Source organism: Bos grunniens, chromosome 8, assembly GCF_055505025.1.
Source record: "Bos grunniens cultivar Pamir isolate PY7600 chromosome 8, Bosgru_T2T1.0, whole genome shotgun sequence".
Taxonomy (NCBI): domain Eukaryota; kingdom Metazoa; phylum Chordata; class Mammalia; order Artiodactyla; family Bovidae; genus Bos; species Bos grunniens.
In genome coordinates this window covers 40987443-41015219 of record NC_141172.1, presented here as the reverse complement: position 1 = coordinate 41015219, position 27777 = coordinate 40987443, and the positions used below count along the sequence as shown (strand labels likewise).

The window sequence follows — 27777 nt, the reverse complement described above, 5'->3', positions numbered from 1 at the left end:
TGTTGAGATTTTTGCACCAGTAAAGTCAGCGACTAATATAGTAATTCAACCTACCTGTGAAAGAAATACCACCTGGACCAACCTCCTTCCCATCACCTCAGTCAAATGTTAGGGCTCTGACAGTCCTGGAGATTAATAGAATATTAAATAAGAACGGGCATCTATATTTAACATATATAAGAATTAATTAGCTCTTAGGAGACAGTCTTCTTTTTTTCCCCCCCAAAGTTCTTGCATGATTTCGGGACAGATGTAGCTTTATATTTTTAAAAAGAACAAGGATAATTTAAGTATCTACTTATTGCTTTTGTTTTCAGTGCCAGACCTAATTTTTTTAGAGAGGTGCTTTTCAAAAATGTGACACCCTGCCCCCCCAGAAAAAAGCCAATAATCCTATGTGACACAAATATGAAATCTCTCTACAGCCGTCTCTACTAGAGGTAGCACTGGTCTATTATTGCCATTCTCATCATCTTATATCTCCAGTAGAAAACTTGATGTGAGGTAGTGTTGGAAGGCTTTGTTTTGATTTATTAAGCGTGCTTCCATAGAAAGCTTTTAAAATTGTACTGTCAGTTAATATGATATGTAACCTAAGGGTCTTTACTTCTTGGAAAAGGGACTTATCCCAGTCTACATCTGTACCCTCTAAAATCGCCCCTGTGAAGAGATGGAGAATAAGATGGTGAAGAATGGGGTCTGGGGGAGCTATTCCCAGTCTAGAGGCATGGCTTATAGTTCCTGAGATAAGGAGGGAGTTTCCCAGAGGGGATTCTTAGTATTGCAGGGGTTTCGGCTCTGTCTGGTCCAGTTTCCCAGCTGTGTCTCCCTGTGTCACCCCCAGCAGACTATCACCTAACCTCGTGTGGACACGCCCAGCCTCAGCTCACTGTGTCAGGAAGCCATTCACGACACCAAAGGACAGCCCTAAACACGACAGGCATTTCCTATATTAAGACAGACTCAGCCCTCTGACTTCTAGCTATTTGTTCTGCTTGGAACTTCAGAGAGTCAGTCTTCTCATTCTGAGAAATAGCCTTTAAAATATGCATAAACATATCAGCCTCAAGCCATTCTCCTTCAAGTTGAAACGCCTCACTTTGCCGTCTGAGTGAAGCCTGGACTTGGGCCACCCTCGTCCCCCTCCTTAGACACAGTTTGCTTCCTTAGTGCCCCATTAAAAACATGGCACCCGGAACTCCAGAAGGACTCCCTTGGCGGCTAGTTGCAGGATGCTCGGTAGCCTTCTTTTTCTGGACACCAAAATTCTGTTACCATCACTCAGGAATGTGTTAACTTTCTCCACCAACCTTGACTCAGAGTTAACTCCCATTGAAAACATGGCTTGCTGAAAAACTCACTCCCCTGCAGCACATACACACATTTCTTTTCTCACATGAATGCTGCCAAGGTTAGCCTTCAGCTAAACCTTTGACTTTTGTCTTTATCCTGTATCTGCTTATTCTTATTCCTGTCTAGTTTCATCTTACTGATTGTTGTCCCATCGTTCTGGTCCATTGATGTAACACTGAGTTTTATGCCCTCTTTTAAAAAAAGACACGTTGGCTTGTTTTCCCAAGTTGTTGCTGTCATCCAGAGGTTTGCTATAAGCTATTGCCGAGAAACTTCTAGAGGGCAAAGGACACGTCCTCTATAACATGCCCCTGAAAAGTCACTTAAGGTTGACGTGCATTTATTAATCAGTAATCTTTAAAGTTGATGGACCATCTGTGAACTTTACATGGCCATGCTGTCATTGTCACCTACACTCATCTCTCCTTCCTCAAGGTTATCAAAAAAAGTTAAACCCAAGATATACTGTGTTTCTGGCCTCCCCAATCCATCAACCTAGAAACCCTGCTGAAAGAATGAAATGAGGTTAGCTTGCCATGGCTTTCTCTCAGAGACCCCCTACCAGTACTTAATGATGTTATTTATCTTCTCTAAATAGCCCTGTGGCATCTGAATAATTTCTCCGAAATTTTGACCCGAGGTCCACATCAAGCACAGCCCTCTCGAGTTTCCCTTCTCCTTTTGAAAGCGGGACATTTGCTTATCTCTAGTCTCCTGATTCTATTCTCTGTGATTTCTTAAACATCATTAGCAGAAGCAATCTACTTACTCTTTCAGGATGTAATTAGTTTGCAACTGGACACTTGAACTCATTTGAAATGGCTTGATAGGCTCTATCGACTCTCCTATGAGTAGCTTTTGTCCGACATTTCTTATGCCTTGCTTTTCAAATCTGAGCATTGTTCACATTCCTGAAGAATCTGGAAACAGGGCATGAGGAGGTTATCGGCACCTCCTCCCCCTCTAGCAGCTGTTTGAAGACTGGCAGGAGCGTTCCTTGAGGAGGGGCCCTGCTGTCTCCAGAGGGTCTGGACTTCAGGTGCAGCCCTGCAAATGGACTTGGGAGCAGTGGGGAGCTGGGAGACACCTGCCTAACCCTGGCACCCAGCGGGGCATCCGGGGGGTGGCCGAAGGGCTCTTTCCTCCTTGATGCCCTTCAGGCTCTTCTCTCTTCCCCAAGGCTAGTCTGTCTTCTTCTTGACCCTCATTTTAATAAACCCTGATGATATCTTTAGGATTGGTGGAAAGCTTCAGCATGTTCTGAATCTTAGCTCTCCCCACATTGAAGAAAATCATTTATTGATCCTGGAAATATTAATTGCATTCCCCCCCCCCCCACCTCCTTTCCAGCCTTGAGTGCCAGAGGGTTAAAAAACTCACAGGACTTGCTTCCACTAGCTTGCCGTGCGGTGGGGGAGATGGTTCTGAACAGGCAAGCAGCCAGGGGATTTCTGGGAAGTAGGGGTCATGTGAGCCCCTTACATAAGACTATGATAACATTATCTGGTGTTTATGGTCCCTTTGGGGGCTTCCCAGGTGGTTCAGTGGTAAAGAATCTGCCTGCAGTGCGGGAGACATGGGTTCATTTGCTAGGTCGGGAAGATCCCCTGGAGGAGGAAATGGCAACCCACCCCAATATCCTTGCCTGGAAAATTCCATGGAGGAAGGAGTCTGGAGGGCTACAATCCATGGGTAGCAAAGAGTTGGACATCACTGAGTGAACATGCACACACATGATTCCTTTTAGGGGAAAAAATACACATCATTATCGCTACATTTACCTGGGACAAGAGAGCCAGCATTTTTACCCTGGTACATTATAGTACCTTTGCAAGGACTTGGGAAACCGCAAACCCAAGGACCAAGAGTACTTGTTTAATTCCTGTACACAGACTCCTTTTTGCAAATGGAGAGTCTCTTGTAGCATTTCCCTAATTTTGAGTGAGGCTGGGCTACTGTTTTAAAGGGCCACATATAGTCAAACCACACTCCAGAAGGGATAGACTCTTCCTTTAAAAAGTTGCCTTTTCTTCTTTAAATATTTTCTTTTCAGAGTGCTCTACCTGGAGTACATTTAGGTATTTACGATGTCAAAGGCTTTCCCTCAGGTATCATCCTGAGGCTTCCATCCAAGATGGACTATTCACACCAGTGTTCATACTGTCTTTTAAGATACATTTGTAGGAACATACATTTTTCCCCTGGAGGAGGAAATGGCAATCTACTCCAGTATTCTTGCCTGGGAAATGCCATGGACAAAGGAGCCTGGTGGGCTACAGTCCATGGGGTTGCAAAGAGTTGGACACAGACTGAGCACAGTGTACATTTTTAAAGCCAAATTCATACCATTATTTAATAAGCTTTTTTGTTTTGCTTGTACTTTTTTCCAGTCAGGTTGCTGACCCACATAGGTCTGTCCTTCCACACTCTAACAGAATCATTTGAAATTATTCTGTTGGAATCTCCTCTGTTCAGAGCTTCCCTTCCCCAATGAGCTGTCATCTCGGTCAGTCCCAGGTCCAGGAACCATGCCCACCCTTCTCCAGGGTATCTGCAGCATGTCTTGTGATGTGTCTACCGTGCTATATGTCATTCCCAGGATGTTCTTCACTCTTACATATTCTGACACCACACAGTCTGTTTCAGCTTCTGTATCCCCTTGGTTAAGACCATCACCAACCCAAGATCCCAAATGTGTCATGAAAAGAGCACTCCCAATGCTGTGCCTTATTCCCAACATCCCCTTACATACAGAGTTTCCTCAGCATTTCTCCCAGGCCCTTCACTGCTTCTGTGTCTTCACCCTCTGTCTGCATCAGGCCCTCACCCTCATCACTGGCCGTGTGTGGATGGCCTGCCTTCTCTCAGAGACATGGAATCCCTCTTGTCAGATTAAGAACTCGCAGTAGCTCCTCATCGCCTCACCGATGGTGACCAAACTTCCTACCGTGGGAAAGACAGTCTTCCGTGATCTGGCCCTAGGACCTTCTTGACTTCATTTTCCACCATGCAGCTTTCCCTTGTATGTCACACATTCCAGCTGACTGACTCTGCTTTTCCAGCATGGTCTTGTACTTTGGCTCCTCTCTCCCGGGTTTATCTCTGCCTTGCCTCCCGCTCTCCTGGGGCAGAGTGGGCAGTGTCCCTGAGGACGGACGTGTACGTGGCTGTACATGGGCTCTGTATGCCAAAGGCACCGTCTATGCCTGGAGAAAGACCTAGAGGGGATGGGGGCGGTTTTCCCAGCTGTGTCACACCTCTCAGCTACTTCTCTGAAAAAAGTTAAAGTGTTAGTCACTCAGTCATGTCTGACTCTGCAATCCCATGGACTGTAGCCCACCAGGCTCCTCTGTCCAGGGAATTCTCCAGGCAAGAATACTGGAGTGGGTAGCCATTCCCTTTCTCCAGAGAATCTTCCTGACCCAGGGATCGAACCTGGGTCTCCTGCATTGCAGGCAGATTCTTTACCATCTGAGCTACCAGGGAAGCCTACTTCTCTGCCACCACACAAAGGGACACCAGAAGGGCAGTTTCAAAATCCTCAACTGAAGAGGCTTTCCCTAGAGGCTAGCGCCCTCTCTTGTGTGGTGGTTGTCATTTCCAGTTGAAGATGAGCTGGAGATTAACTCTGTGATCCGACTACCGAGATGGTGCTCAGAAACCGAGTTAGGGTTCAGGGCCCCCTCTGGGTGCTGACCGCTGTAGCAAAGTACAGCATCCTGTCTCATGGGCACAACAGCTGTCTGAGGTAAGTACTCACCCCATTTTACAAATGAGGAGCTAGACTCGGGTAGGCTAAAGCTGCCTTCCTAAGACCACCCCCACACCCACCAAGCAGATGCTACCTGTCTCCCACTGCTTCTAGCACAACTGATGGGAATGTGTAGAGGGAGATGGGACCAGAGTAGCAGGCATTGACTTGTCTGAAAGAGGCAGGAAAAGTCCCCAGTCATCTTGCCAGCGAACCCCTGAGGTGGGCAAGGTAGGTAGGTGATTATACTGAGGCGTGAAGTGTGACATGAACCGCCAGAGGTCACCAGCCTAGGAGGAAGCAGCCGGGCTGGGATGAGGACCCAGGTCTTCTGACTCAAGTGTTCTTTTTACTCTACCACAGGTGTAACGTGGAGAAGGTGCCCAGTAATTCTCAGTTGGAAATAGAAGGAAACAGGTCAGGATCTGTCTTGTATTCCTGTGTCTCTATATACAGGTATCCCTTGGCCCACCACCCGGCCTTCGAAGCAGATCCCTCCAGTGGCCTCCTGATCATCCCTGCTTGTAGTGGGCGATGGAGGCACAGATGTTGCGGCTTCTGTTCGTGCTGTGTTTTCATTTGGGCGTGTCCATCCTGTAAATGCTCTTCTTACAAAGGCATCAGGAGCCGCGCCACCAGCGGGACCCTCCCACCGGACATGGGTTTCTGTCGCTTCCCCTCCTCTTTAAGCGCGGCTTCCGCCTTCCATCCCGCGGGCCTCTTAGCTCTGCGCTGTCTCGGTTCGAAGCTTAATGGAAAGCGCCGGGTGCTGTGCGCGCGTGCTCCCCGCGCTGTCCGACCCTGTGCGGTCACCTGTGCGGAGAGTCTGTCACTAGCTTGGGTTCAGGGCGCGACTTCCAGGCTTACCCGTCGCCTATGGTCTAAGCAGCCTCAGGCAGCCTGTTTAACCTTCGTGTGCTCTGCTTCTGTCGGGTGGAGGAAATGCTTTTCTCTTGGAGACTTTGTGAGAATGACATGATGTCGGTTGGGAGAGAGGGGTGTGCAGCCATGACAAAGGGTGAGGAGTTGCTATTAGTATAGTGAAATAACTTCTTTCCCCCTTTTGGTCAGCCTGTACTTAAAAATATATATACATCGATACAGTATTTTGCCATCATGTTCCACTTTGTCAGTTGCCTCAGAAATGTCCCTTATGGCATTTTTTCCCCCAGTTTGGGGCTAGAAGGAAAAAGAATCCAAGCAGCGTTGCAGAACAGATACCGTCACCGGCTGTGGCACTCCGTTTGTATAGGGAGGTTAAATATCAGGGTGATTCATACCCCCTGTATCTGTATGGAGATGAAGCTGTTGGACGAGATTGTCATTTTTTTGATGTTTCTTAGTTAACAGTGATCAATCCTGGAAGCCAGACACACAAACCATACTGGGTACTAAGAGGTGTCAAGAATGGTGTTCTGGTTTTGCCACTATGAGAAAGAACTCGTTCTGGGTTCAAATTTCAGAAGTGAAACAAGAAACCCTTGACTTCTGGGGGCTTGATATGAACCAACACGGCAAATGTTTCCACCATCAGGATGTAGAAAGGAAGCTTTAGGGTCTAAAATGCATAATGCAGGCTCCATGCCTGGTGCAGTGCACAGGAACAGGCAGAAGCTCCTTCACCCCACTGCCCGGCTTCCATCAGTATAGTCATGTGACCATGAAAAGTGGATTAATAACTTTAAAGGGTATTAAGGGCCCCCAGGGTCATGCCTAGGCTTTCTGAGGAGACGACATGACTGTGTATAGTTAGGACCCAGATAAATCTTTTGAAAATACATTTAAACTGCAGCTTCCAGAGGCATAGAAGGGGGTAACGTTTGCTTCCTCGGGACTCTTCCAAGCCTGTCTGGCCCCTTCCTGTCACGTATGCTGCTTCTCCCCAGAAGCCTGAGTTTAAGACATGTTGTTCAGAGCTTGCATTATGATTAATTTTTAAAAATTCTTAAAAAAAATCCCTCCATGTGTTCAAAAGCACTAAGCATTTTCTACATGTCAGTCTCTGTGTAAGTATTGAGAATGGGGCGGGGGAGGGATGAGTAAAATGAAATGCCTTAAAGCATAGTTGGAAAGACTTATATAAGGGAGTAACACCGATCTATCGTCTGAATCAAGTGTACATGCCAGGTGAGAGGGTAGGCACGGCGGAAGCCAAGTCAGTCGGTGGCTTGTGGGGGGAGTGTAAATCCCCCCAAAGTAGCTAGGGGTGCGGTGGGGGAAGCAAGGTGGGGGGAGCGAGGTGAGGAGGCCCATGTATGTGTAGGCAGCCAGGGAGGAGGTAGAGAAAAGCGGGACCCTTTCTAGAGACCATACATCTCTCAGTGTGAGTGGGTGCAAGGGAAGAGGGACATAGCACTGGACAGGGCGGCGGGTGTGGGAGCAAGAGAACGAGTACTCAGAGGTGTGATCACAGGACTTTGGGGCAGCCCAGATGTGAGGTGCAGGAGAACTTTATAAACTCCTGGTTCTCTGTCCTGAGTGGTAAGTGGATCTGGTGAAATGTATATTTACAGAAATAGGGCTGAAAAAGAAGGTGGCCTGTGGTACCCAGCCCCACATACGCCATCCTAGGAAATCTAAACTCTCTCCATGGTTATTAACAGCCCTTAATGTTGTGATTATGTTGTTAGTATTGACTAGCCCTTAAGGACCAGCCAAGAAGCTCTTTTAGACAATATTTATTTTTAGCAACATTGGCACCAGACATTCAGTATTTCTTTAAATGAGGGAGGGAAGCTGTGACCAGACCTCAGGCTCAAGCAGGACCCTTTTCATTTAATTAGATTACAGAGAAATTGCCATGAAATACAAGCATAACCAAGTGGAGATGCTCAGAGAATTTTAGTTCTGGGTGAAGAAGCTTTCTTCCCTTACTCAGTTTGGGTACTGTGGGCTCACAGACAGGGCTGGCAGTCTGTCTTGTATTTTCCCCTGGAAGAGGGCATGGCAACCCACGCCAGTATTCTTGCCTGGAGAATCCCATAGGCAGAGGAGCCTGGCAGGCTACAGTCCGTGGGTCCATGGGGTCACAAAGAATTGGATACAACTGAGCGACTGTGCACTCATGTACTAGCAGCGCGAGTGAGGAAATCAGAGCCTCAGGTGATGTTCCCGGCAGTGCTTTTTCTCAAGAGTATGGTCCTCACTAGAGGTTCTAGTCCTGAGGCTTCTTGGAGAATTCCCAGTGTGGTTAAAGCCCCGGAGGTGTTTTGCTACAAAGTAGCCAGTTGAACTTCCTTTAACTCAGCATTTCCCGCCCCCTGTCCAGGGAACACTGTTAATGATCCATTAAGCTCGTTTTCCATAGGGCACACTTATTGGGAAATGAGGGCTCAGAAGTTGCATTTAGTCCTGAGAGAGTCAGCTCAGGGAAATGTGGATACCAGGACTTAATTTTGCCCTCCTTAAACAGTACTGATACTCTCAGATGTGTACTGGGATATGCCGCTCTTTGCCTCCTGGTGACTTGACACTTATTAATGATGCTCAGCCAATTTTAACCATGTACAGCAGGTGGGCAGCCCACAAATAAACTTGGCCCATCCGCTTTCTGAGGCACAGAAGGCCTCCCCGGGGCTCCAAGCTTCAGCCTAGCCCAGGAGCCCAGGGTCTCTGCCTTTCAAAGCTTCAGGACAACCAGCACAAGCAACCTCTCTCTGAGGCAGGGGAAAAAGCCCCAGCTAGAAACAAGGAAACTGACTTTCTTACAGGGCTGATAAGCTGTCTTCAAAACCACTCTCTGTCTTTTGATTTTAAAATGGATCATTCTGAAAGAGGACAGTTATTAGGCATAAATGTTCTTATACACCCATAGGAAAAATATCTGCCTCGTTTCTTTAGAATCACACCTCACGTGTCTTCCTTAAGAATTTCCTAAAACGGCCATTAGAGGAAAAAGCACGCTTGGGGTGCTCGCTGCAACACACGGGCACACCACTTTAACAGAGTGGCATTTGGGATCTGCAGCTCAGGGAGAGAGCCATTGGATTTTGTTTGCCTGCAAAAGCTTTGTGCTTTTTGAGCTTGATCACAATTCAGCCAAAAGCTTTGAAGCATTTTTTTTTTTAACATTACGAAGTTAGAGACCTGGGGAGAGATCAAAGGACAGAATATTCAGTGGAAGGGAAGGTGAGTTCTTACCTTTGGAAAGTAAGGCTTCCTTCGAGTCACTTCTGAGTCTCCAAGATGAGGTGACAAAAGCTGACCAAGGAAGCAGCGTCTCCTTGAGACAGGTGGACAGTTAGAATTCCGTGCCTCCACCTGCTGTGATGAAGCGTTGTGGGAAAGAAAGAGAAGAGGAAACTAGATGGTCCAAGTCAGTATTTCTAAAAAGCCAAGTGACGGATGATAAATCTTCTCAGTCGTCTCCTCAAAATGCTTGTCCAAATACACAATAAATAAATAATACTCCAAACCTCATGTCCTGGTCATCACCTTTGCTTTGCTGTAAGTTCAGTGAGAACTTACTTCATTGTAAGTTCAATGAGGAAATTCTGAAGGAATAGATAGGAACTTTATACAGTAGATTCTGTTAAAATCTACTTTTTTAAAATAAAAAATTTATGGAATTATTGTTCTATTATTCTGTTTATTTGGCTTTATATGGAAGAGTTAAAAGGTGGCGGTGACGAACTGTGCTGTTTACGGTGACATAAACAATACTTGGTCATATGCTCCTCAGACGACGTTTCTCTGGGAAAAATCAAATTAGATTTTTGACTTATAGCATGCTTTCAAAGAAGGTAACCCGGGAAAGTGTTTGAGGTCTACTTTATTTATGGATGACAGTATGGTTCCAAATCATATTAGATTGTAAATCTTCATTTTGTTGAACAAGAGCACATTATTATTAATGTTTATTTATGCTCTGACATTTCTCCTTCTGGTCCTTAGTTCATGCCATTTAAAAAACGTAGTTGAAATGTGTATTGCATTTACAATTTGATATCCTGTTGGTTTTTTTCCATTGAATGTCATACTGAGCATTTTTCCTGTCTTTTAAGGCACATAATTTAAAACTACATAATTTTAGATTCTAGCATTCCCTCACTTGTTTTTTCCCCTAATTGTTTAGCATATTGGCTGCCTTATTTTAAATAATCCTGTGATGAACATCTTTACATGTACATATGATATACATATGTATATATCTTTATCCATATTTCTGCCTAGAGTAGATTACCAATCACAAAACCATACATCAGAGTATGATTGCATTGAAGACTTGTTAGAGCCTTGGTGCTTTTCTTATTGAGCTGAGCGAGCCCTTTAAGTCTCCTAACTTTGGGGCATGTACCTTGCATAAACCTGGGGTAACCTTATTTTGGTTGATAGGCACATTGTATATCTAGTCCTTAAACAACCCTTGGGGTAATTTTCACAGCTATCCATTCCACTACCAAAAGCTAGTCAGCCCACATCCCATTCTGTTTTGGTATTACCTCCTATATGCTTCAAGAAGCCGGGAAGTCAGATTCTCAGGCTTGTTGGGAGTTATCGGTATTGTCCATCAGTACTCAGTAAGATTCAGATGAGAGGCCTCAGCAGAGAATGCAGAGTGCAAGTGCTCTGACCCCTGCTGTATGACTGGCTCAGGTTTCTGGGGGCTTCCCGGATAAGCAGAGTGCTACTCAGATCTAAGTGTATTTTTAAATGGTATTTACTAAACCCTATAGGAATCTGACCCTATAAAAAGACACATGCTTTCACCTACTGCCCTCCAATGCTGACCCAGTTTTTATGGTTTTCTTCTCAAATGATTTCCTATGTTTGACTCCTTTAGGACTCTAATAATTTTCTGTGAAACCTTTCCAACTACAAGTGGGTGTTCTAAATCAGGATGAAAGTTTCTTATGGAGGCAAGAAAACCATACATTTTTATATTCATTCATTAAATATAAAAAAATATAAACAAAACCTATTTCAGCTTTAGTTGAGATTACTTTTCCAGAAGTATCCATTAGGAATTCTTGTCAGTAGATCAGCTTTGGCAGGTAAAAACACAAATCATGAAGCAGCCAAAAAAATGTTTTTAAAAGGACCCTTAACCAATATCATTAAACACATACTAGCCAGCATTTTCGGAGAAGGCGATGGCACCCCACTCCAGTACTCTTGCCTGGAAAATCCCATGGACGGAGGAGCCTGGCAGGCTGCAGTCCATGGAATCGCGAAGAGTTGGACACGACTGAGCGACTTCACTTTCACTTTTCACTTTCATGCATTGGAGAGGGAAATGGCAACCCACTCCAGTGTTCTTGCTTGGAGAATCCCAGGGACAGGGGAGCCTGGTGGGCTGCCGTCTCTGGGGTCGCATAGAGTCGGACACGACTGAAGCGACTTAGCAGCAGCAGCAGCAGCATTTTAAAGGAGTAGGTTTCTAAGCTAGTATTACAGCCTTATGCACTCTTCCAGCTTTACCTAAACTGTAATCAGAGGTAGACCTGGTATTTATGTGACATTTATAATGTCTGTAATCATCATTTTAAAGTCACAGTAGAAGAGATGTGAAATTCTTGCCATTCTGTTTGTGGAGGTAATGGGAGAAAAACTGGCTCCCAGATGAAGCACAGCAAAGCAAATCTCGTGTGTGCGTGTGTGTGTGTGTAAGCATGTAAACTCTACATGCAGGACTTGCAAACCGCCATTAGCATAGTGGCATGTAGGGCTTTTCTATCTCATGTACCATGACAGCATAGCCAGGTGTCTCTTTGACCTCTGGAGAGGAAATGTGTTTGCCCACCAGCACCTGCGAACTCTGTTAAATGCAGTGGGTTCCTTTATGTTTGTATTTTAGGTTATTCTACTTCTCCACCCCCTACATCTTATAGGATCACATTTCTTATTCTGTGATAGACTGTTGTATGAAATACGTGGGAAATCAGACCATTTTGGAGGAGGGGGACGGGTATCACTTTTGCCATGGCAAACAGCACACTTGGAAATTATAATTTCTGCTCAAGCCTTAAATGTATAAAATGACATAATGGAAAATGCCTTGGGGGTAGGATAAGAAATGGAACACCTTCTGCAAATCATTGTACAATTAGTCCATTGTTCTGTACTTTAGGGGAAAAAAACTTCCTGGCAGTGAAGAAAAAAAGTATTTGAGAAGGTATATTGAAAAAGCATTTGTTCAGCTTAAGTTTGAGAAAGAAATGCCAAGAATTTAAAACTCTGTCAGGCTGCCTTCTTTTTTTTTTTTTACTTTTTTAAAAAAACCTTTAATTTAGGGGAAAATAAGTTATCATAACAACATTAGCAAGTGGTCCAGCTACCTCGTGCATTCTATAGGTTATATAAAAGCTGAATGTCCTTCAGGACCACCTGACATTTCCTGCCTGGGGTTGAAATGAGAATTATCCCCTCTGATAAGAGATGGGGGAAGGGTTCTGACTGCACGTAAAGTGTTCCCATGCTCTGTGGAGGAGAGAGAAAACCCAACATACATAGAATTAAGTTCTGAGCAGCAAGGTACCAAGAGTTGTTTAATTGAGGAGAACAGTTTCTTGATCCTGGATGGATCATGGAATATTTGAAGGGAGGAAAGGATAGAGAATGTTCTAGCCATGGAGTGAGAGGTGGGAGACTTGGAATTTGTGATAAAGAGGGGATCGGCTGACGTACTTGGGAGTATGCATAGAGAGGCTGTTCTGACCAGAAGAGTCACATTAGCAGGACAGACACGGGGTTTGCAGAGAAGGAGCTGAGGAGGGCTCTGAAAGCCAGATTGAGGGGTTTGAATGGAGATGGTTCTAGTGAAACCACAAGAAGGTTTCCTTAGATGGTGTCCAGGTCTTCCTTCAGCTCTGGTCCTTGGTTCTTCGGAGGTGTTGGGGGTGGGGGGAGGATAAACAAAGTGAGATAGGAATATTAAGCCACATGAGCCTTTGTTTTTGAAACCAAGTAAATTTATGTCATTTTACAGGTATTGGTCCTGAGTTTCAGGACATTCAGCTGTCTCTTTTATTGAGCATAGATAACTCTGGACTTGTCTCCTTCATAGGTTCTAGAATATGTCTTGGGACCAGGACATCAGATCGAGATTGTTTGAGCCATTCTGTCCCTGATGAAAAGAGCTTTACCACACCCTCAGTGCAAACTGCTTCTTTCCTACTTCTCTAGTAGCACAGATGAAATTGAGAGGATGTCCATTTCCACCTGTCCATGGACAGGTGTACACAGCAAAGATATACTTGTAATCCGTCAATAGAAAAATGACACCATCTGTTGGCAATGTAGAAAATGACACTGAAGATGTCACTGAGGGTCAGGTGTTAAATCCAAAATTACAGAGAGGTCTGACTGTTGCTAGGGTATAAAGAATGCCAATTGTAAACAGAAAAATGAATATCTATAAGTTCCTGTATTGCCTTTCAGATATTCATTAACAGACTGGTGAAATGTTTGTGTATTTAAGTCTCAGAATGGGAGAAAGAAAAACAGACCAGAGATTGTGGCCCTGTGTCAAAGGTGACAGCAAATGAAATGGCTTTTTTCATATTCTATATGGTATAATACATGGTGGTACCGTCACATTTCTCAACCTCAAATGGGAGGTAGGGGTGGCTGAGGGCAAGAGAACACCTTGGTTCTTGCCACAGTAATCTTTAAAATCCAGCTTCCTATCAAAGTCCAGTCTTCTTATACCTCGTGAGTTAGCCCCTGGTTTTAGTATTCATGAGGCCTGTATATGCATTAAAAAATAAAACTAAATACTGACCCAGTATCACAGAAAAACTCACCCATCCCTTTGACAGGATTTTCGGTTAATTTATGCAGGCCCCTTTGCACTTCAGCATTTTCCCCACTGGTTGCTAGGCAACCATTTGAGTTACTGCGCATGCCTTTTTTATGATAACTGTCATTATGATTATTTTTTAATTATACGACTGGGACTATAGATTAAAACAGCATATTGTCACTCATTCTCTGCTGCTGCTTCTAGCATTATCACTCACTCCTAGGATTACCTTCCAAAATTTACATGGCAGTGATTTATTTTTATTTTTTACATGTATTTCTGGCTTCACAAAAGAAGTGGAGATGGCATTGTAAGGGAAGTGAGATTTTTGTGAAAAATGACTATACCATATCTCCCAAGCTGTTATTGATCTAGATAGGCTCAGTCAGAAAATAGGATCCTGAGCCTCAATTATATCTTGTTCCTTTGATTGTGTCTGCTTCTAACATTAAGTAATGTTAAATGCTTATATTGTATTATAGTCTGTTTCTCAAAATTACAAAATGTGCAGATTTGTTGCTATTAAATGTGCTTTCAAATAAAGCTACCATGAATTGAGGGGGTCGGGGGGAGGGTACAGCACTGATCCCAGGCGCATGAGGCAGCCACACTTGCTAAATATGTTTGTTCTTTTCTGCACAAATTACTTCATACACACAAAATGGAGTTAGGCAAGATGAAGGGGTTCCTCCGGCAAATAATAATAAAGGTACGTGTGGTTCACAGTGTGTAAAAATGCTCTCAAAGGAATAAGACTGCAAAGATAAGACAGCCCTAGTTCATACAAAAGCTTTTCATGTGAATTTCCAGAGTATGTTCTCACATACTATTTTCTGAATATACAGTGAATGTGAAAACAAAGGGGTATGGAAAGAAAGTCCATGTATTTATTTTTTTTATAACCAATTCAATTATTATTCATTTAGAAATGGAATTTTTGGTGGAATGGGATATTTTAAATATTTGTATCAAACTGAAGAGATTCACTCTGTGGACTTCCCATACATATATGACAGAAGTGGAGACCTACTGGTATTTTCGTGTGATTTTGAAGTTAGCACCAGGGACTAATCTCTCATAGCGTTAGTCATAGGATTTTCTTTGCTCTAAAGAGCCCCATGTTTCTATGCATGGGATGCCCTTTGCTTTCTTGACATTTTCTGAAAGAGAACACAAGTTTGTCTCAGCAGTGCGTGATCTGTTATGGTTCTGTGTGTTTCCCCCACCCTACAGTTCAGGGCGACAGCTCAGTGAAGTCTTCATTCAGTTACCTTCAAGAAAAGAATTACCAGAATATTATGAATTAATTAGGAAACCGGTGGATTTCAAAAAAATAAAGGTACATCTTTTGTTTACAAACTTTTATTTCTTAAATAAAATAGAGATGTAAATAGGTTGAAAAAATCATAATTATTAGGACCTGACAGTGGTGACCTATCTTACTGCCACTGACACCCACCAGGGCTCAGCACTAAAAAGGTCAGGATGTTCCTGTGCCTTTAGATGTACGTTATTTAATCATCGTATTGAGGGTTCATAGTGATTACACTGCATTTTATTTAAGAAGTCTCAGATTGCTCCCATGACCCCAGAGCTCTTACAGGCTCCCGTCACATGCTCCTCACTGCCCCTTGGAAGCAGGGTGGTCTCTGTGGATGGCGCCCCCTGGGGTTGTGTAGCCCCACCTTTCTGGCAGGACTGTCTACTGGGAAGACAAAGGGGAGATCAGGCTTCGTTAACCAAGTATTGATTGTTGTATTTCTATCTCCACCCTCCCCCACCCCTGCGCCACCACCGCCCCCCCTCCACCCCCGAACTCTGTTTTATCCAAAATTTCCATCAGGAAAGAATTCGTAATCATAAGTACCGGAGCCTGGGTGACCTGGAGAAAGACGTCATGCTCCTCTGTCACAATGCTCAGACATTCAACTTGGAGGGATCCCAGGTGAGACACGTTTAACCTTAAACATGCCTGTGTTGTTTTCAGCAAAATATTTTCTATCCTGGCAGAAGAAAAGGAAAAATAAAAGCCTATCTTTCCATGTTACTTACCTATGTAAGTCAATCGAGGCTTTGGCATTTTTAAATTAATGCCAGCTCCTTTGTACCATATCCATGCTAGTTCCTACTTGTGCTTCCCTTTTAAGGCCTGGCTTTTAACCAGAGGAGGAATTTAAGTTAATAACTTAATATAATGCCTAAAAGCTAGAGGTACAATCTTTGCTTTTATAGAAATGGTGTATTTGGTTATATTTACCTTGGGTTTTCTGATTGTAACTTTGCCTCGGGAGGTGAAACTGTTATTTTCTTTTAAAACAAAAATTATATAGCAAAAACAACCATCACCTCTAATTGTTACAAAAATGCTTTTTTATCAGGTCAGCTGCAATTCTCTTTACTTTCTTTCTCTGCAGTTAGTGGGTATGAGTCTAAGTAATTCTATTAAAATAAGTAGGTGGAGGACACTCTCGCTTTAATTACACCTCAATTCCACTCACCTTTTGTAGGAACTCTCCTTTTCCCATCTATGCTCTCATACTCAGGAAGCAGAAAGAACATGAAGGCAGGCCAGCGTGTCTGCCAACCAATGCAGTGTTAAACCACCATCAAATTCCTTAGGCCTCTTTCCTGATCGGGCTTTTAAATCTTCATGTCAGTCCTAGTCACTAAATTGGAGAATGTGGGCCTCCTCAGAATGTGCCTTGAACAGACTATATACCTTTCCAGTTAATGGGACTTAATATTACTGTTATTTTGACCAAAACAACAGGTCTTGAAAGCAAGCCTTTGTCAAAGAAATTGAAGGTGAAAACTAAGACACGGTTAAGTCCGAGGCTCAGTACGGAAGGGTTTCGTGAATGCCTGCTTACGGTTTGTGGGTAGACTGGAGCTTCTTCACAGGACTGTGGCTGCATCGTGATATTCACCCTGACCCACCACCCCCCGTTTGCCACACTGCCTCACCCCTGACCTGGGGTGATAAATGGCCTCTCGACTGGCTTCCCTTCCAGACCCACCGGGATGTTGGTTTATCTTTCTCTAAGCACCTTCTTATTCTGTCCACTGCCCACCAAGCTTTGAGCTTCCCCACGTACTATTAAAATGTAGAATGAATTTAATCATCATAGTCTGCTTTCTGAGGTTATATCCTCACTCCTTGCTGTTCCTCAACCTAAACAGTTCATAGTCCAATAAGACAGGTCCCGTAAACACCCACTTCCCCAGATACACATGCAGTTGTAGGAAAGAATATAAATACAGAGTTGCTTGATAGTAACATCTTGCATAACAGCCATCCCATGTCATAACCAGGAAATTGATGATGGCTCCACTCCAGACACATCTTTGTGATTCTTGCCCCCTCATCTTTTCCTTTGCTCCCCTTTCCTAAAAACCCCTCTTTCTGACCCCTGATAGGATCATCCTCACCTTTAAGATCCAGCTAAACTATAGTGTCTCTGGCGAAATTCTGCCCCAGTGGCCCCATCCCAGTGTTTCTTTACCATTTTTAAGTGTACAGCTCAGCAGCATGAAGGGTATTTTCATTGTTGTGCAATAGATCTCCAGAACTTTTTCACCTTGTAAAAGTGAAACTCTGTAATCTTTCCACCAAACACTGTTCTACCTTCTCTTTCTATGAATTTGACTATTCTAGACAGCTCATAAGGGATCACACAGTATTTGTCTGTCTGTGAGTGGCTTATTATTTCACCTAGCATCGTGTCCTCAAAGTTCATCCATGTCGTATAGCATGTAACAGGACTTCTTTCCTTTTTAAGGCTGAGTGATATTCCACCATATGGATACCTCATTTTGTTTATCCATACCTCTATGGATGAAATGTGGTCTGCTTCTACCTCTCGGCTACTGTGAACAGTGCTATTGTAAACAGGGGTGTGTATGCATCTCTTCGGGACTCTGCTTTCAGTTCCTTTGGGTATATATCTGGAATGGGCTTGCTGGATCATATGGTACTTCTGTTTTTTGAGGAAAAGGGCCATTTTTGAACTTTAGAGTTCTCTCAGCAACCGCACAGGGCTGTGCTCACATATGTGCATACACTAGAAATAAAGCATTTATTGCAATACTGTTGGCTGGCACAGATAAAGTCAGTAATAAATAATGGTTTTCCATTTTTGTTAGGAGAATTGCACCTTTAAAAAAAAAGTTGCTATACCACAGTACTTGATGGAACAGTTTAAGAAATACAGTTTGATTTATTTTTTCCTTCTAGATTTATTGAGATTTTAGTGACCCAAGGCACTGTGTAAGTTTATAGTGTACAGTATAATTTTACTTACATAAATCATGAAATGATTGCCACAGTAAGTTTAGTGAATATCCATCATCTCATATAGATATAAAATCAAAGAAATAGAAAAAAATATTTTTCTTTGTAATGAGAACTTAGATTTACTTTAACAACATTCATATAAAATGTACAGCAGTATTGATTATATTTACCATATAGTACCTTACATCCCTGTAACTATTTGTCTTATAACTAGATGTTTGTATCTTTTGACTGCTGCTGCTAAGTCGCTTCAGTTGTGTCCGCCTCTGTGCGACCCCATAGATGGCAGCCCACCAGGCTCCCCCGTCCCTGGGATTCTCCAGGCAAGAACACTGGAGTGGGTTGCCATTTCCTTCTCCAATGCAGGAAAGTGAAAAGTGAAAGGGAAGTCGCTCAGTTGTGTCCGGCTCTTGGCGACCCCATGGTCTGCAGCCTACCAGGCTTCTCCGTCCATGGGATTCTCCAGGCAAGAGTACTGGAGTGGGGTGCCATTTGCTTCTCCAATCTTTTGACTACCTTCATCCAATTCTATCTTCCCCTACCCCTGCCTCTGGTAACCACAAATTTGATCTCTTAAGAAATAACATTTTTTTAAACACTAGTCTTGCTGTCAAAAATGAGAGGACATTTTTGCTGTCTGCTAGTCTTGCTGTCAAAAATGAGAAGCCCACCCTTCCCTCTCAAGCATGTGCGCACACACACAGATGCTGAAATTAGTTCAGCTGTATGTGGACTTTTCCAATAAGAATCTCTCTGTAGATCTGAGTTTGGTGTTTTCCTGTTGGGTGTCAGAGGTGTGGGCACAGGGAAGAAAAGAGCACGCTGCATTTGTGAATTTCAGGCCCTCAGATTGGGGATTTTAACGGTTGCTATTTTGACCCCTTAGATCTATGAAGACTCCATCGTCTTACAGTCAGTGTTTAAAAGCGCTCGGCAGAAAATTGCCAAAGAGGAAGAGAGTGAGGATGAAAGCAATGACGAGGAGGAAGAGGAAGATGAAGAAGAGTCGGAGTCAGAGGGTGAGTCCACGTGGTGTCTCCACTTCCTTGGGCCCTGGCCACCTGCGTCGTTTCTCACAGGGCAGATGTGAGAGTCAGGCAGATCTGGATTTAGGCCTTGGTCTTCTGTGGCCTTTCTGGGCAACCCTGGCAGTGGACTTAACCTTGCTGGAGCTCAGCATCCGCCTGTGTAAAACTGAGCTTCTAGATACACCTCCAACCATGCAAGAGCGTAGCACGTGGCCAGGCTCACAGCACACACTGAATGTTGCCTTTGGAAATCAGTGTAATAGACGTTTTCTACCAGCGCGGCTGCTAATACCACCTTGCTGTTACCCAGCACAGTGGGTCTCTAAACTCGGTGGCTGCTGGGCTCCACCCCTGAGTTTCTGACTCGGTTGCCTGCGGTGGGGTCTGGGAGGCTCGTGTCTCCACTGGGTGCTCAGGGGGTGCATCCAGCACTGCACTTTGAGAATCACCACCTTGACACTCAGACTGTGGTGCATTTTGTCCTTCGTGGATCAGATACTGATCCTGTCTTCTAAGTTTTGATATTTTATTCATCATGGGGTTTTTTTGGCCATGAATTTTGAGCTTTTAAAACATCACATCGACTGGTATTTATCTTGGTTACTGAATCTTGGAGCCCTCTCAAGTTTTTCACCCAAGGCAAGAATCTCCCTAGTCTTAATCTAGTGCCAGCCTGGATGGGTAACCATATTATTTCAAAGGTTAAGGCTGCCTTGAAAACATCTAAAATTTCTTCTTACCTAATTATGTTTTCACCCCATACTTCCTCTCAAAGTAATTACAGTCTTCTAGATAAAACAGTATAGGTATGCTTTAAAATTTTTTTATTAGATACATGCTTAGTACAGACAACTTGGAAAATATTTTTAAGAAAAGAAAATTGGTAAAATTCCATCACCCGATATACATTTAACTCCAGTTGCCTTCCAGTTTTTTTCTACACACAAATATTTATAGAAGAATCACACACTGTTTTGTAGCATGGTTTTTCTATTAGGAACATTTTCCCACAGCAAAGAGGTTTTTATACAGCCATATATACGAACACCCATTAATGAATGTACCAACAGGGAGTAATCTCACTCTGAATAATGCTGTCTGAACATTCTTACCCATAAATCACCGCACACATTTTAAAAACACATCTGATGCCTACGTATTGCCACAGAGAATGGAGCTGACATCTTTGTTAGCAGAGCACTTAAGTGTTTCCCCACACCCGCATCTGCTCTCGGGATTATTCTCTTTAGTGATTCTGCCCCTTAAGTACTAGTTTCACCTTTTTCGGTTTCGTCTGGTTACTCCCTAGTTTTTATATCCTAGTGTTTGATGAGTAAGTCGACATAATTTTTTCTAGCTAAACAGTTCCAAATTTTAGAGCGAGATTGCTAATCTGTTTTCAAATAGCTCCCTTCATATCCCAGCTATCAGTTGACTTTTTCCCTAACCTCTCCTGAGACTTAGTGTATTAACTTTCTATGGCAACTCTAACAAATGACCGCAAACAAGCCTCAGTACAACTTACACTTACTGTCTCACTTCTGTAGGTCACAAGTTTGCTGGGGGTCTCTCTGGGCCAAAATCGAGGTGTTAGCAGCCTGCGTTCCTTTGTGGGGGTTCCAGGGGAGAATCCATCTCGTGTCTCCTCCTCATGTTGCATCTCTTTGACCCTCTCTTCTGCCTCCTCTTCATCCACAGTCTTTTTGTTGTTGAGGTATAACGTATATATTAGGTTCAAATATACAGCATAATGATGCCATATTTGTGTATATTTTGAAATGATCACAGTAAATCTCCTTGACATCCATCACCACATAATTAGAAAAAAAAATTTTTTTTTCGTGACAGGAACTTTGAAGATGTACTCTTAGCACATTTCAGATATGCAGTACAATATTCACTGTACTCACCCTGCTTACCTTAAACCCCATGACTTATTTATAACTGGAGAGGTATACCTTTTGATTCCCTTCACCCATTTCCCACCCCATCTCTGCGACCACCATATCTGTTTAGTTTTTAATCTCACATATAAGTGAAATTGTACAGTATCTTTTGCTCTCTGATTTATTTCATTTAGCATATTGCCCTCGTGGTGCATCCATGCTGTCACAAATGTCCATTTTTAAAACACTTTATTTCATATTGCAGTATAGTTGACTTGCAGTGCTGTGCTAGCTTCAGCTGCACGGAAAAGTGATTCAATTGTACACAGACGTGCATCCATTCTTTTTCAGATTCTTTCCCCACATAGGTTATTACCCAGTTCTGCTTAATCTACTGCTAGTCTTCTCAGGGGTTCCCTTGTGCCTAAGTTATTTTTGCTGCTGTTAAGGTTTTTTAAGTTTTGACATTCTAATTACAGTATGTGTCAGTGGGCGTCTCTTTGGGTTTTCCCTTATTTAGGAATCCCTGGATCTGGACCAGCTGTGGGTCACTGCACCAGGGGTCGGGTTTGCTGTGAGATTATGTCTCAGCCTCTTCGCTCCTCTTACCTGCCTCATTTGCCCGGTGTGGAGGTGTCCCTCGGCCAGTTTCTGCATCTTTTTCAGAGGCAGTTGTCCCATTTGTAGCTTACATTCAGTGTGTCTGTGGGAGGAGGCGAGTTCAGCCTCTTCCTGTGTCATCATCTTGAACCGGGAGCTCCTCTTCTTCCACTTTGAAGGACCTGTGATTAGACTGAGCCTACCTGGTTGGTCTAGGATAATCTCCCCATCCCAAGGGATTACGGTATGCTCCCTGCTGCAGTGCAAAGTGAATGTATTGACAGGGTCTGAGGATTAGGACAGGGACATCTCTGGGAGGCATCATCATTCTGCCTACCACCCTGGTTAATTAGAACTTGTCACAGGTCTATGTGGTGGTAGCGTAGAGCCTTAGAATGCTGTTTAAAGGGCCCGTCTGCTTAAAGGGCCAGTTTGTTAGCCTAGTAGCCTGTGGCAGCCTTTTAGGTGGGTTTTGTGGAGGAACACAATCCACTGACTCACGACCCTGATGGCTTTCCAGTGCCCACCACTCCTGTAAGTATTTAGATTGTGTTCTTGAGCATGTACTTTCTCGCCTTTGCTGCCCATCTTCTGCCTTTTCCTGACTTTCATGGATTTCCTGTACTCCTGTGTCAGGAAGAACTACGCCTGTATAGGGAAAGGTAGTACACTTTTTCTTTCCAAATTACTATTTTTTAAATTAAAGGCCTTCACATCTTACACACATTTCCATTAATAGGCAGACCTTCTCATGCCCAGTCTCTTCTTCTTGTCCTAAATGACTCTACCCAAAGCAACGTGTCCCTGCCTTATAGCTCATTAAGCAGCAGACATGTGGGTATGGTAGATGGAAGAAGCCTGGACTAGAAATACTGTTTTGTGCACTAGGATTTGCCAGCTTCTGCCCTATTTGGGATGGGGGGAGGGCATATGTTGTCCCTACCCTTCAGAACAGCTGTGTCTCATCCTTTTTGTCAGCCTACATGTCCATGGAAGACTTAATCTCTGGAAATGTTCAGTGGGTCTCTCCCCCTTCATAGGAGTCTGAAAAGTTCTCATCTCTGAGATTCCCTCTAGAGCTGATTGCCTCCATGACAATTATCTATTTCTAGGGTCTCAAGACACCACCAGACATGATATTCCAACAAAAGGAGTTTGAATGAGAGACATTCATTCTCAGTCACCTCATCATCCATTCCTGAAAATGCTGTTCTAGGGACACCTGTCCCAGAACAATGCTGGAGGACAGATTTTCTGTGTACCTTGGGATGTATACCTGTAATTGTGGTATAATACTTTGACCTCTTTCTTCCAAATGTTTTTATTTCTATCCTCAGAACAGTTCTGTGAAAGTGGAAATGGGTGCCATCTTTCTGTATGTGTGTATACTTGTATTCTTTATATTCTCTGTATACAAAATTATATGGAATTTTATGTCATCTATAGAGATTCATACACACACACAGGGATGAATATATTTGCAAATAGGGATGTATACTACTTTTTCTGGAAATAATCACCAGAAAGAAAACAGTAGGAAGAGAGACTAGAGAAGAGAGAAAAAAGCTTTCAAATTCATTTGTTTGTTTTTACTTTCCATTTTGTACCTTGCTGTGCTGTTAACTTTTTAAGTCAAATGGAGTTATTTAAACAGTAAAATCATTGGTTTTTTTTAAAAAACCCTTTTACACTTACGTACATTTTTTAATGTCAAAGTTCTCTTTTAAAAAATGCCCATACCCCTCCATGCAGTCAGTAAGGCAGCTTTTACCATCCTGGTTATTAGGAAGATCCCTGTTCAGGCATCAAGAGACCTGGAAAATGACCCAGCGCAGCTTCCCTCTGGGACCCCATTCCGTCTAGTTGCATGTTTAGGGTGACTATGTAACTTATCATGCAAACCAAGACACATTTGCAAGTGAAAGAGTGCTAACTATAATTGGATCAGCCACTGGAGAACAGGCATGAGTCAAGGACATTCTGGGCAGTCTGTCATCTGTAGGCTGGGATCATTTTACTACTTGTGAAAAGATTCCCCTGTGATTCCTCATTGCTGTCCGTTTGGTTTCATTGTAGCGAAATCTGTTAAGGTGAAAATCAAGCTCAATAAAAAGGATGAGAAAGGCCGGGACAAAGGAAAAGGCAAGAAAAGGCCAAACCGAGGAAAAGCCAAGCCCGTGGTGAGCGATTTTGACAGCGATGAAGAGCAAGATGAAAATGTAAGTACGGCTGTCTTCGCTGAAGTTGGGAAGCCCTCCCCACTTCTGTTTCCCTCTCGTACGCCCATGCCCCTTCCACCCTCTATGCTTTATTACTCAGAATTGAAAATGTAAAGATTTGGTGAGATTTCATTATTGAGGGTTGTGAACTGAGCTGCGTCATTTATAACAAAGAATTTGGGGCTTTGTTTATTGTCTTCAAAAATGAAAAACTGCTAAATCAAGTTCCCTCTTTCCCTTTATCTTCCCAGTGCCTACTTACAAATGGAGTTTTCTGCATGGCCAGTTAATATTTTATAGCCATACCACCCAGCATACCTAGTATATAGTGGTATACGGAGGAAATAACCATTACATGAGAGGCTGAGAAAAAGTGATAGGATGTCAGAGTTTTGGATCTGAGTTGCTACTTCAGGTGCCATACAAAGAACTCAGATGAATTTTACATACCTAGAGGTGTTATTTTTAAAATTTGAAAAATTCAGGGTGCATTGATGGAGCCAGGTCCTGACATAAGGACCATCTCATATGGTACCATACTTAATGCTTATAATAATCCTAAGATACATGTCAATCTCACCTTACTACAGAAATCAGTGCTTATCTATGTTATGTGTGTTTTACTGCAGGTCATGTAAGTAAACAGCAGAGGCTGATTTCAGACCCAAAGAGGATAGCTCAGTCTGGGGTGCTGCCCTTGACTCTGTGGGCAGCCCAGGTAGCTTCTAATACAGTGCCTTCTGAAGGGCTGTCCATTTCATTCACTTTCCAGAGGACTTCCAAGTTCCCTACCAGCAATCCCCTTCTTTTGCTTTCTGGAAAGTTAATTTTCCATGTTCAAATGTATGCTAGTTTGATTTTCCTTCAACATATTTGCCATTGAGGTCTGTTGAGAAAAGTTTAGCATTCTTATCCCACCCCACCCAGCCTGAACTCTTGACACAAGCATTTTCAAATACATTTAAAATCCTAAAATCAAAGGCACAGTACTTTATTCTCCCTTGCCAATGTGTGCATGCTCAGTCATATCTGACTCTTTGCAACCCCATGGACTGTAGCCTGCTCTCCATGGGATTTTCCAGGCAAGAATACTGCAGCGGGTTGCCACTCCCTCCTCCAAGAGATCATCCTGACCCAGTGACTGAACCCACATCTCTTGCAGTGGTAGGTGGATTCTTTACCACTGCACCACCTGGGAAGCCCATGGATTTTCTAACAATAGTGCTCAAAATAGAAACCACTAGCCATGAGCTTCCCCGGTGGTCCAGCGGTTGGGAGTCTGCCTGCCAATGCAGGAGACACAGATTCAGTCCCTGCTCCGGGAGGACTCTACATGCCATGGTCCAGGTAAGCCCACGTGCTGGGCCCGCACTCTAGAGCCGCAGCTAGAGAAAGCCCTCGCACAGCAACAAAGATCCAGCAGAGCCATAAAGAAACCATAGGCCGTGAACTTTTCATACCCAACTGCAAGAGAGCACAGCTCTGCCACAGACGGCTGGCACTGCTTTGGGGTTTCCAAGTAGGAGCTCCCCTTTTCAGCACAGAGCCTGTTGATGCCTCTTTACTAGCAGGGTTAACTGTTTCCACAATGTCATTTCTTTTCCACATTGCCTCTCCATGGCTTATTGTCTTTCTGTCCTACATTTACTTTTAGGAACAATCTGAAGCCAGTGGGACTGATGATGAGTGATCACTACGGACATTTTTTTCTTGGTAGAATGGAACTCCTTCTTCCCCTCTCTCGTCTCTACCCAGTGAGTTCATTTCTCTTATGGGCACTGGGTCGTTTCTATATCATTATCATCTATAAACTAGCTTTAGAATAGTGCCAGACAAACATATGATATCATGGTGTAAAAAAACACACACGCATACACAAACCTTTGTAACATATTGTGACCAAATGGGCCTCAAAGATTACAAACAAAAAAGCTTTTGATGGAAAAAATGTGGGTGGATGGTATATTTCTATGGGTGGGTCTAATTTGGTAACAGTTTGATTGTGCCTGGTTTTATCACCTGTTCAAATGAGAAGATTTTTGTCTTTTTGTAGCACTGATAACCAGGAGAAGCCATTAAAAGCCACTGGTTATTTTATTTTTCATCAGGCAATTTTCAAGGTTTTTATTTGTTTGGTATTGTTTTTTTTTACACTGTGGTACATATAAGCAACTTTAATAGGTGATAAATGTACAGTAGTTAGACTTCACCTACATAGACATTTTTCCATTTTATGCTCTATGATCTGAAAAAAAAATGCTTTTTGAATTGTATAAGATTTATGTCTACTGTAAACATTGCTTAATTTTTTCGCTCTTGATTTAAAAAAAAGTTTTGTTGAAATCGCTATTGAATATTGCAATCTATATAGTGTAATGGATGGCTTCTTTTGTCAACCTTATCTCCTATGTTACCAACGTGTATCGTCTCCTTCTCCCTAAAGTGTACTTAATCTTTGCTTTCTTTGCACAATGTCTTTGGTTGCAAGTCATAAGCCTGAGGCAAATAAAATTCCAGTAATTTCCAAGAATGTGGTGTTGGTGCTTTCCTAATAAAGATATAACTGAGCTCAACAAACACTGCCTCTGGTTTTTGAGTTCTGGGAGATTAAAACCCTGGTGCCTGAGTAAGCGTCTCCTGCAGAGGGCCAGGCAAGCTCTTTCTACAGTGCAGATGGTAGGAAAAAGAATTCTTCAAGACTAAGAGTATCCCCTAGAATGAACCGGTGTGTTGCAAGGGAGCAGAGTTTATTGCTTGTGTGACTTTAAACTTACATAACAGGACTAATGATGCCATGGACTGAGTCACACTAAGCCCCTGCTCAACCTTTTCTAGTGGTTTAACTTCTATTTACTTACCAGAAAATCCACAGGTACACCTCAGATATACTGCAGGTCCAGTTCTAGATCAACACAGTGAACAGCACAATAGAGTGAGTCCCACGAGTTTTTGGCTTCCCATTGCATGTAAAGTTCAGTTTGCACTATAGTCTTAAGTGTATAACAGCATTGAGTGTGCAATAGCATTATGTCTAAAAAATAACATACATACCTTCTAACCATCATCTGAGGCTTCAGCGAGTCATGGTAGTAATAATCAGATCACAGATCACCACAACACGTATAATAATGAGAAAGCATCAGAACCACTAACACGTGACACAGAAGCATGAAGCAAGCAAACGCTACTGGAAAGTAGTACTAACAGACTTGCTGGAGGCGGGGGTCCCCACAAACCTTCAATTTGCGAAAAACACAGTATCTACAAAGCACAATAAGGCAAAGCGCAGTAAAATGAAGTATGCCTATCTATGGTAATATAGATTTATACCTTGGTATTTAGTAAATCTATATTCATATCAATTTAGAAAGATCAGAAAATTGCTCATTTTCAAAGACTGGTTCAATGAACAGCCCATATACCTTTCTACTAGGGTTCATTAATGACTACTCTATCCCATCCCACCCCCACCCACTTGATTCTTAACCAATGACAAGGACCAGAATGGAAGCATTTTCGCTTGTCTCTAACGCATTAGTTGGTGGAAACTTCATTTCTTAGAAATGTCTAAGGAGAACTATGGGATTCTTACTTTCATAATATGAGGAACTGCTAATGCATCTTTCTTTGAATCTTGAGGGAAATTTGACCCACACAAAATGCAATCCTCCTGCGAAATTCCTGTCTTTCTAAATGTCCACTCAGGTCTGAATTTCCAGTTAGTCTAAGCATTGCAGAATGTGTTGGTTTCCCTTCTTGGCTTGTTTAGTTTGCTGACGACGGTAGGACTGCAGACTCCCAGGAAAGAATAAACCACATTAGTTTTTCTTATTGAGATGATTTGCTATTAAAGGCACTACTGTTCTAAAGCCATCCAAACCATTGTCTTTATGGTTTAGGACG

At 43.0% G+C, this 27777-nt stretch overlaps 1 protein-coding gene across 14 annotated transcripts in view; it reads left to right on the top strand.

The window, feature by feature from the left end:
• Positions 1–26451, top strand: part of SMARCA2 (SWI/SNF related BAF chromatin remodeling complex subunit ATPase 2) — a 180115-nt gene extending 153664 nt beyond the window's left edge. For 7 of the 14 annotated variants that reach the window (XM_086415355.1, XM_086415356.1, XM_086415360.1 and 4 more), the window contains exons 29-34: positions 5468–5521; positions 15081–15186; positions 15691–15792; positions 19028–19160; positions 23732–23874; positions 25529–26451. In XM_086415355.1, coding sequence (XP_086271481.1) covers positions 5468–5521; positions 15081–15186; positions 15691–15792; positions 19028–19160; positions 23732–23874; positions 25529–25564 — 574 coding nt within the window. In that variant the 3' untranslated portion in view covers positions 25565–26451. The remainder of the gene's footprint in view (positions 1–5467; positions 5522–15080; positions 15187–15690; positions 15793–19027; positions 19161–23731; positions 23875–25528) is intronic. The other 7 variants (XM_086415363.1, XM_086415365.1, XM_086415364.1 and 4 more) reach the window with 1 other exon arrangement.
• The last annotated feature ends 1326 nt before the right edge of the window (positions 26452–27777 follow it).